Source organism: Sapajus apella, unplaced genomic scaffold, assembly GCF_009761245.1.
Source record: "Sapajus apella isolate SASKATOON/1434 unplaced genomic scaffold, GSC_monkey_1.0 scaffold13, whole genome shotgun sequence".
Classification (NCBI taxonomy): Eukaryota; Metazoa; Chordata; class Mammalia; order Primates; family Cebidae; genus Sapajus; species Sapajus apella.
Window position 1 is genome coordinate 195,525 of NW_022436953.1, and position 10,807 is coordinate 206,331.

At 34.3% G+C, this 10,807-nt stretch overlaps 1 protein-coding gene across 2 annotated transcripts in view; it reads right to left on the reverse strand.

Moving 5' to 3' along the window:
- Positions 1 to 859: 859 nt before the first annotated feature.
- TM9SF3 (transmembrane 9 superfamily member 3) overlaps positions 860 to 10,807 on the reverse strand; it is a 70,457-nt gene continuing 60,509 nt past the window's right edge. For both annotated transcript variants that reach the window (XM_032281144.1, XM_032281145.1), the window contains exons 13-15: positions 10,081 to 10,164; positions 9,877 to 9,953; positions 860 to 5,051 (exon numbers count right to left, since the gene is read on the reverse strand). In XM_032281144.1, coding sequence (XP_032137035.1) covers positions 4,984 to 5,051; positions 9,877 to 9,953; positions 10,081 to 10,164 — 229 coding nt within the window. In that variant the 3' untranslated portion in view covers positions 860 to 4,983. The remainder of the gene's footprint in view (positions 5,052 to 9,876; positions 9,954 to 10,080; positions 10,165 to 10,807) is intronic.

Sequence of the window (10,807 nt, forward strand, 5' to 3'; positions counted from 1 at the left end):
TTTGAAAAATCAGTAAATGCTACAGCTGGGTGTGATGGCTCACGCCTGTAATCCCAGCACTTTGGGAAGCTGAGGGAGGCAGATCATCTGAGGTCAGGAGTTCGAGACCAGTGTGACCAAATGGAGAAACTCCATCTCTACTAAAAATACAAAGTCAGCTGGGCGTAGTGGTGCATACCCGTAATCCCAGCTACTCTGGAGGCTGAGGCAGGAGAATCGCTTTAACCTGGGAGGCAGAGGTTGTGGTGAGCCAAGATTGCACCATTGCACTCCAGCCTGGGCAATAAGAGCAAAACTCCATCTCCGCACCACCCCCCACCAAAAAAAAAAAAGCTAAATAAATGCAAAGTATCATCAATCAGAGGATGGCAAGCAAAGAGATGGTAAAGTCTGAGTGTAGGAGTCAGGTATACAAAAAAGTCAAAAGAATGGCAATACAAGAAAAATCATTTCTTAAGAAAGACCAATCTTATTCATTGGACCATTCTCTCAACTATACTGTACATTAAAATTTTTTTCAAAATATAAATTTAAACCTTAAACTTTAAATACATGATTTCAGGGGTTAGCAGACTATCGCCGGTGGGCCGTTTGTGAAATTATATGGGAACACAGCATTCTCATTAGTGTATGTAGTCTACTATGGCTGCTTTGGTGCTGCAATGATAGTTTCAACAGACTGTATGGCCCTCAAAGCCTAAAGTATTTACTATCTAGAACTGCAAAGAAAAAGTCTGTAGACCCCTGCTTTATTTAATTGTGGAAAGTTATTAGTTCTTCATTTGCATGGCAATAATGGGTTATCCCTTATGCTTGGTTCATGTTTGAAAAAGGAAAGAAATAAAGCATCCAAGGGATATACATTTAACTTTTTATTACTTTAAAAAAATCCAAATTCAGATAAATTAATACACTAGATTAGAACCTCAATTGTTTTTGATACATTATATACTGGACTTCTATTACTTTTTCAGTTGGAATATGGCCTATATGAACCAAAGAGTGTATACAAAATGGAAGTGATCATCAGGCAGTAATTGTTTCCTTGGAACTCTGCACCAATTGTCCATGCTCTGTGGGGATTTATACATTCAAGTTTGACACAGTTGAAAAGCCAACTGGAACTGCTTTTCCAAGAATATTCTGTTGTCCTTCAAATAGAATTCCATGTTATTTCTTCCTTGCCTTAAGCTTTTATAACTTTCAATTGACCTAAGATGACAGGCTGGAGTAAACACACACTATGCTGCAGTTACCAATCAGCAAGCCTAGTTCACCAATTCTTCAAAATAAGCAGACTTCGCAAATTTATTTCCATTCCTCACAATGTAATAAGAACTTAATTTTGTTTACTTTTGTCTTTGTAGATTTCTGTCTACAGCTCCAGTAAGAATGCCAAATCATATGGCTTTTAGGAAATGCTCAGAAGAGAGAACTAGAGTTATTCCTCACACTGAATTTAAGTCTTAACAAATTTCTGCAGTTACATATGTTAACTTTCTGATCTACCCTACTTGTAAGTCTAATTTATTTCTGTACACACTTCCAAATAATCTTAAGTTTTTGCTTCTCTGACGGAAATATAACACCTTGACTGATGGAATACAGCTTAATATAGAATTTTAGTGAAGATATAAAATATTAATGAATACTTGAGTTTTAATACATCACTACTCCTATTTATTACGTGTTCCAATAAACCAATAGAATGAAGCACTAAGACATGGTGACATCTAAACTTAAAACCCAGACAGAGCTGCCATATAGATTACAAATGGGTTTCCCCACCACAGATTTCATATACAAAAGCCCTTCGGTATGTAGCTTTTCCTGAACAAATACACCTTTTGTTTTTCACATTTGTAAAAATTCAAGGTTTTAATAACATTTCTTTGCAAGACATTTGGTATAACGTGATTAATAAACATTAGAAAACAAACACTATATCAAAGTGGATATTTGTGAATAAACCCTAAATAAAGTGGCTTTTGGAAGAACTGTATTTTGCAGCAACCGACTTTATAAAGAGGTCCACCCACTCTCAATGGAAAACACCCAAGCATACCATTCACTAGGTTCAGATATCACCACAATATAATGAATTCTAAGAGTATGGGGTTTGATTTATGGGCAACCCCAGTACAATCTAGGAGCCCAACATGATAAATAATACTAACAGAATGCTTCAACATCCCTCAAGCCATTACATTTCCACCTTATCCTACTCTGGTATTAGGATTTATGTATAAAAATGTCAACTACTAATGTAGTTAAATTTCAGGAGAAGCATGCTTAATAAAGATACATGGGGAATGTTTAGTCTTAGTTTTTGATAGTATTATTCGAAGTCTCAGTTGAAAGAAATTAAGCAAATAATGTTAACAAATGAAAGAGAGATAAAAAGCATTAGTGGGGTATAAAAACCTCACCCTTCAATTAACTTAAATAATGTTATATTTTCTATTCTACAACTGAGAGCTAGGGAGCTAAACTATTTGTGAATTACATCTTCTTCAAGATATACACACACACACACTCTCACCCCTCTATGCAGCCAAAAACAATACAAGCCCTTTTCTAAAAGACTTTTAAAGATGATTAATATTCACTGTAATGCTCTTAATGTATTTGAAAATTATAAAATTATTTTTCACCACAGATTCCAAAGAACTTCAAATAGAGCTCAATTTAGAATAAAGAATTGGTGTACCTGAAAGCATTTAACCCACATATTTTCAGTAAACCCTACATCTTCCCTGCAAGATTCATATGAGAAACAAATTCCCTTTTATTAAGACAAAAGCTTACTGTCCAATTTATACTCCCATCAGACAGACTATGTATTGGTATGTAAAAGTACTTTTTGAATAAAAGTGGTGAGAAGGAAACCAAAAAAGTACTTTATATATCGTTAAAATGTTATATAATATAAGCAACTAAATATTAACTTGTAGTTTCTTTTTTCTAACATCTTAAAGAAGGATAAGAAAACAGAAGAACCAATAAATTACATTTCATATACCATTTTGGCTTAAGAAGAGGATTTACCTACAGCTTCTGATCAAATCTGTTTAATCATATCAATCATAATTAAGTGGTAAGAAATCATACTTTTCACCTTTTATAGGACTTACATGCTACAGTACAGGATGTGGAGTCCATCAATATATAGACACATATTTTGTAATGAAAACATCTTGTGTAACTATTAACCGCATGATTTTCATATTAAGGTTTAAATACAGATGTTTTGAATCTTTCTAAAAATACCAATATACAGTATTGTTTTAGGCGGTCATTTGCATAGCAAACTATTAAACTAGAAACTCAGTGGTTCTAGGAAAACTTCACATTATGAATAGTTCCAGAAAAATGTATTCAAAATTAAAATCACTTCTCTTACAAAACTGTAACCTTTATTTGTTGATCCAATAGTAAGTTAACCACTTTTACCCAATCCCCACTTTACACGGTACACCAACCTGAACAGATTTTGTGCCACAATTTCATTCAAAGGGTTTGTCATTCACTTTATGACTGTGCTGAATAATCTAGATGTAAGCAAGTCTGGAGATTTTTAAGTGTGGGTCCCCTGTACGACAGTAGCATAGTTCATAGTATATTTTTAAAATGGCATTCAGTAATTTTGCCTTTTGAACAGACAGAGATTTTCAAATTGCAAACACATCTATTTCCACAAAACAATTTGGTCAGGAAATTTTATTTGAACATTCTAAAGCAATAATGCTTTAGATGTTACTTAAGTGTCCCAGACAGGATTAACAAAATTAAATGTCTCTAAATTACAAATTTAGCTCCTGTAGGAGTCTCAGGAAATAAAGAGAAGAAAACAACCCCCCTCCCAAAAGAAGTATGACACACACATTTTGAAGAAGCCCCAATGTCTCATGCAATGGTAGGCAAGATGTAAAAAGCCACCCAAATTCACACATTTCTACACCAATCATCTTAAGAAAAAAGTACTCTGTAGTCGATCTGTACATCCAAATGCATTTGGGAATCTATACCTACGTTACATTATTTAATGTTATATACACTTATTACCCACCCCCCTTGTTTTTAATAATTTCTTATGTAAAACCTTCATTCAAACCCAAAAAAGATGTAAGACTAACTTGGGGGGAATAAAGATAATCACTTCAGACATTCAGTTAAAATGTAGTTTATCTAAATCTCAAAATGTTTAATAAAAACAAGTATCTTCTCCATTTAACACTTTGCTTTCTAACTGTACAGTACATTGCATTGTAGAGAACATACCTCTATCTTCAAACTGTACCTTCTTTGGATGGAATTAAGATGCAACTGGATAGTTTTAAGATAAATAAATGGGAAGTTGGTCCAACTAAGATGACAGCAGATATATTACATGCAGGATTTAATATTTTCTAATTCTCTTTTTAAAAAAAAGGATGCAGTTGGATTAGGGGGGAAAAAAGTCAAAAAAGAACCCAGATTCAATATATAAAAATGTCCCACAATAGGTTGACGATGGCAGTAAAAATAAGAGGAAAAAAGTAATCTTTCTGGAACATTATTTTTCAATAACATAGAAACACTAAGTGCCAGGAAGATTCCTATTCATGTAATTTTAGCATCCAAGTTTCCCTCTATTTATTTTATTGGAACAAATGCCTTAAATAAACTATTTGTCCTCTTCACTGAAGAGAGCTGGTCTATTTCATCTTTAATAGCTAGTTTTTGGGAAGATTAGCCATGTACTGTAGTAATGTCTACTGCATAAAATCCAAGCATTTGCTGTGAACAGTTGGAGAAAGCAGTCAGTAAGAACCTAGGATCAATGGAAATAGATGTTACTTTAAACCATCGACGAGAGAGAGACCCACAAAGTACCCAGTGTGTTAAAGCCCAAATCTCTTCTTGCGTTTTTCTGTTTTTGCTGCGCAAGTTTCACCCCTATGAAAAGGAAATTGATCCGAAGTTCCAGGTTTTCTTGGGTCTCTAGTCAATTTTCACATTAGTATAGATTTTTCGGACAAAGGCACTTGTTCCCATGTAACCAATCGCTCCTGCAAAGATAAAATAAGATGTTTTGAAACAAATACATACAGAGCAGTATCCATCATTTAAAAACACTAAATACTCTATGCTCTGGAAAGTTATTCTTTTTTAAAGATAATATCTTTATGTTGGTATTCTCTCTGAACTTACTAAAACTGTATCATTTGCTCTGCAAATCACCTGATACACCAAGTCTGACCATCATATGCCAAGTCTATTCAAGTAGCAATTATTTCTTGTATAATCAGTAGCTATGGAGTTAAAACACATCTCTTATAAAGCAAGAATAATTTGATAATGGCAAAAGGCTATTAAATAAAAAAACATGTCTTTGATTTGAGGACATATTATTTTAGGTCATTAAAGTAAAAAGTGACGGAGGATTCTCTTAAGGACAGAGAGCCATATCCCAATAGCAGTTGAAGCTCTAGAGAAGAGGCATTTTCTGACAGCTTCTTTTTTATGTTTAAATTGTAGAGGCTGTGTAGTTGGTAGGGAGGATAATGTATTTGCAAGAATAGACAAGAGAGATAGGTAAGTGGGTCAGAAGTTTTGAAATGTTTTTTAACAATTAGCCTCAACTAGAGCTTAAAACACCAGAAATCAGGGATATTTGTTTGTTTTATTAAATAAAGCATTTATCTTCTGAGTCTAAAAGAGTGCCTGGCACATAATAAGGTACTCCGTAAATATTTGTTGGATGAATGAATGAATGAACTGGATGGTTCTTCATTGCAAATATAGGTTGGTGCAAAAGTAACTGCAGTTTTACAATTACTTTTGCACCAACATCCTAAGGGCTCTTTAAAACAATGCAGTTGGTTATTGAACTGTCAGAGAAAAAAATCTCTATTGGTCTTAGGAATTTACAATGCAGCCCAATATTATTGAAAGCTTAAAAGAAAATCTTCCATTAATTAATAATCCTAAGTGCATACACAAATGCCTAATTGGTCACCCTTGAACCAATTTTTATTCACCAAAGTGGTGAATGAAAGGCAAGAAACAAGCATTTCTCCTGTTTTTCCTACACACGAACTAAACCCCAAGGCAACTGGTTGATGAAAGGAAGGTTCTCCTTATGAAAGTATTCGAACTAACAAATATAAAAGGTACAATGGAATTAGAATATTATAACCACTAATGAATTATTTGAGTTTGGTAATAACTATGAATGGCTGCTAAGTTCACAAAGAAGTAGAACCAGAAATTAGGTGCTCCCCTGATAAAGCTTACAAACCACCTCTTAAACATTCTTGGACAAGTATTCTTGAGTATGATCAAGCCTACAGATCTAACCACCACTTAGAGAAACTTTAAATGGCACTTCGGCAATATAATCAGCAAAATTCAGAGTGTGGAAAACTATACAGGAATTTTTAAAGTTTTAAAAATAAATTGCAAGTGAGAGAGAGAACATCTATAGATTAAAAGAGCCTAAAGAGACATTTTAGCCAAGCAATGGCATGAACGTCAGTTGATCTCAATGCAAACAAACTATATTTAAAAAGAAGCCATTACATGTGTGGTAAATTTGAACACTAACTGAATTATTCCATCATATTAAGAAATTATATTTATCTTTCAGTGTGGAAAATATACTGAATATTTACAGTTGAAATGACACAAGGTCTAAGATTTATGTCAGCATAAAAGGGGGAATACAGAGCGGGGATATAAATAAAACAAGACAGGCCATGAGTTGATAATTACTGACAATGGGTGTTAGTACACTATATACAGCATTGTCCCTATTTTTGTATATATCTGCAAGTTTCTCATTCTTAAATATTAAAATACAAAAAAAGTAACCAAAATGACAAAGAAAAATTATTTCCATTTATTTTTGCAATGACTAGTCTTTTTTTATAACAGGAAATAATGATATTACACTTTATAGATAATGCATTTTAAGATAGTTATAATACAATTCTTTATAGGATAAGAGAAAAATCATTCAATTTTGTAAAAATAAACTTGAATCCTTATGACATAAAAAGATGTATAAAATTTTAATTAGTATCAAAAATTTTAATGGTATAATACTAGTCCAATAACCAAATCCAATCTTCCAGATGTACAAAACATTGTTCCCCTTTGAGCAGAAATACACTTAAAATCAAAACAGTATCAACCCAGAGAATCATTTTTCCTAATCTTATGAGTACCTCAAGAATAAACTTACAAAAGCATGACTTTATGAAAAGAGAATACTGAATATGCTCTCTAGAAAAGTAAATATCTTAGGAATAACAGAGGTACATTTTTAAACTTAATTCTTCCCAAACAAAAATGCTATGCTCATAATATCCCACCTTAACATAGTCATTTTTTCCTATATTAAAAAGAATCAATAAATATTTTTGTTTTAATTACTGGCTTCAGCATTTTAGAAACATAAATTGATGGATATGTATAATTTTTGTATTATGATGACATTCTAGTCATTCCAGTGTAAAAAGTTTCTCCCCACCTGCCCCTAAAAAATGAAGCACTGAAGGCATATAAACCCATTAAAGAATAGATGCTGGGACATTGCCAAAACAGCAGGGAACTGTAAATGTGCCAAGATTTTCAGGGAGCAAAATGAAATTTCAACAGGAAAAGCAGTCAAAAAATTTAGCTAGATTCATTCCATTTTCTTTGTAAACGTCAAGATGCTACCTCTCTGGGCCTTCCTAAGATATACAGAAAAAGTAGAGTAAAAAATTTTTAACCCTCTGTGCATAATTGATTCTATGCCTCACTGGATGCTGGTGATAATCAAGAAAGATCTCAGATAAAATAAAGAGGAGTCCAGTGAGCAATATTCTGAAGAAAGGATGGCCAATAATACCAAAGAAACCTTCTGACTGCCCAAGAATAGGGATGTTTCCACACGACACAATCTAGTTTTAACCTTCAGTCCCTCTCATCTTTCCCTCAAAGTTGGTTAGTTGTCACAGGGAATGGCTATCACATCAGCTATAAATAAAACATATGACTAAGACATAGAGAATGATCTTTGCTTGTGGAATTAGTTTCACCACTTTACAGACAATCTCATTTGTGTGTGTGCACACGTGATCACATACATGTGTATATGAATTGAACAGGCTCTTTTGATGGAGAAACAAAGCAATCTTGGTACCCCAAAGGGTCCATAAATATCATACCAAGACCTAGCTTTTAATGACTATCATATTTTCTTTATTCCACTGCCCACCCTATAGCCAAAGGTGCAATTATCAAATATACACATACATATACAAAAAGCCAAGGGCAAATAACAGGAAAAGGATGAGGGTCTGAATTATCCACTCTCTGGAAATGTTTCTACCATGATTAGTCCTACAGTCTTATATCATTCCTAGAAAGTAACTAAGGGAGCAGTCTCATTTATCAAGTAAAACACTGAACCTGAAAAAAGGTGAGTTTCCCTTAAGGTACCTCTGCCTGGACTTAGTGTCATAAAGCTGCTCTGAGATGGAAACACAAGGTGTGGAATCCCACAGAGACTGTGCAGAAACACAGACACAATCCCAAAGCAGAAGGAAACCCAAAGATTTTTAGCTTTCATCAATAGCAGCAGCAGCCACTCCTCACCTATCATCTATCAGCCACCTGATGTTTATCCACATTTAATCAATGAATCTTCTTTACAACTCTATGAGATAGGTATTACTTCTATTTTGTAAAGGAAAGTTGAGGAAAAAAGGCTAAATAATTTGGCCAGAGTAACATGGCTATAGAGCAGGGAATTCAGACCCAGAACACCAGCTCTTTCCATTCCTCACCATGTAACTGGCTATCCTTACTACCTAGTAACAGTCCCAGCATTACACTTGGTGCTTTACATGCATGACACGATTCCTCACAAATATTCTGAAAGATATGCCCATTTTACAGATAAAAATGAGACTTAGAAAGGTCAATCTGACCTCCATGGCCACAAAAAAAGCTGAGCATGGAAATTTATTCCAGTGCTTTCAGGCTCTCATACTTACACCTTTCCCATTTATCATACTGTTTCCAAAAGTTCTTTTTATTTTCTAGCTATTTCACACATTCTAGAGACTCGATCATATGGTGAAAACTATTACCTCTTCCTTTTAATAGACGATTATAATAGATCCATAAACAGTGGTTTTATCTCCACTTTACGGAAGCTTAGAGAGCTTGGAGAACTAGATCAATGCAGAAAGTATATATATGGTACAGCCAGAACTTAAGTCCAGTCTGTAGACACCCAAGTAAGCAATCATAACAAGTAAACTGTGCTGTCTCCTAGGTATGTCCTGGTTTCTCCAAGAATAGTGTAAGAAGTTTCCAAACTGGAATCATTCAGGCAACACCTTAACATGCCTACATCATGATCTTCCATTGAATCTAGGCTTTAAAAAATGCCAATTCTCAAGCCAGGCACAATGGCATGTGCCTGTAGTCCCAGCTACTTCAGAAGCTGAAGCAGGAGGATTGCTTGAGCCCAGGAGGTCAAGACTGTACTGCACTATGGTCATACTCATGAACAGACAATGCATTCCAGCTTGGGCAACACAAAGAGACCTTGTCTTTAAAAAATCAAATGAAAAAGCCAATTCTCAACATGAATGAAAAACTGTGGTATGAAATTCTGTGCTATATAGAATTACTAAAATTTCTATAAAAATAGAAATTAATCAGGTAATAAATTACGTTGTGGGTAAGAGTCAAAAAGACTGAAATCAGACTCGGGTTTATTTTGGTGTTTCTGATCAAACAACAGATAGAATTTCTTAATTTGCAATTCCTATATTTTTATGATTCAGAGAAACTCAGATTTACTCATGACATTCAAAGAATTTCAGAACTTACCACACATTATCCCCAAGGCTGTGCTAAATACTGCCATATATCCAAAGTAAAATGATGTTTGAAATAAGCCATACATCCTGAAATAAAACAAAATAACTACATGTAGGATGTCCATTTTTATTTTCAATATAAGGACTTAAATTTTAATATTTAAAGGACAAATTTAGTTTCCTAAATAAAAAGTGAAAAAATGTCTCCACTTACTTTGTTTTGAAAAAATAGTAGTAAAAGGAATACATGTAAACATAGATTGCAGTTGATGCAGCAGAGAGAAAACTTGTCCATTGCCTGGGTTGGGGGAGAGGAAAGAAGATAACTCTTTTGAATGAATGGCACTGAAACAAAGATTTTAAAGCAAAGAATTTAATAAAATATCCTTTAAAATCCTTTAAAATTTATTTTAAAAACAAATGCATAGACATGGTACTTAAATTTATCAACAAGGAGAATGTCTAAGAATTACAAAACTTATCTTGAATTTTGTCAGATTTCCTATTACCAGTGACTGTAAATACACCATTTCATTTTTCAGATCTAAGTCTCCTTGTGTTTAGAATGCAGCAATGCTCCTCATAAAGCTCTTTTTATATCAAGCACTTTGTAAAAATATTTCTAACATAGTACTCACTTCATTAATACATTAAAAATTTGAGGCCGGGCGTGGTGGCTCACGCCTGTAATCCCAGCACTTTGGGAGGCCGAGGCGGGCGGATCACGAAGTCAAGAGGTCGAGACCATCCTGGTCAACATGGTGAAACCCCGTCTCTACTAAAAATACAAAAAATTAGTTGGGCATGGTGGCGCGTGCCTGAAATCCCAGCTACTCAGGAGGTTGAGGCAGGAGAATTGCCTAAACCCAGGAGGCGGAGGTTGCGGTGAGCCGAGATCGAGCCATTGCACTCCAGCCTGGGTAACAAGAGCAAAAACTCCA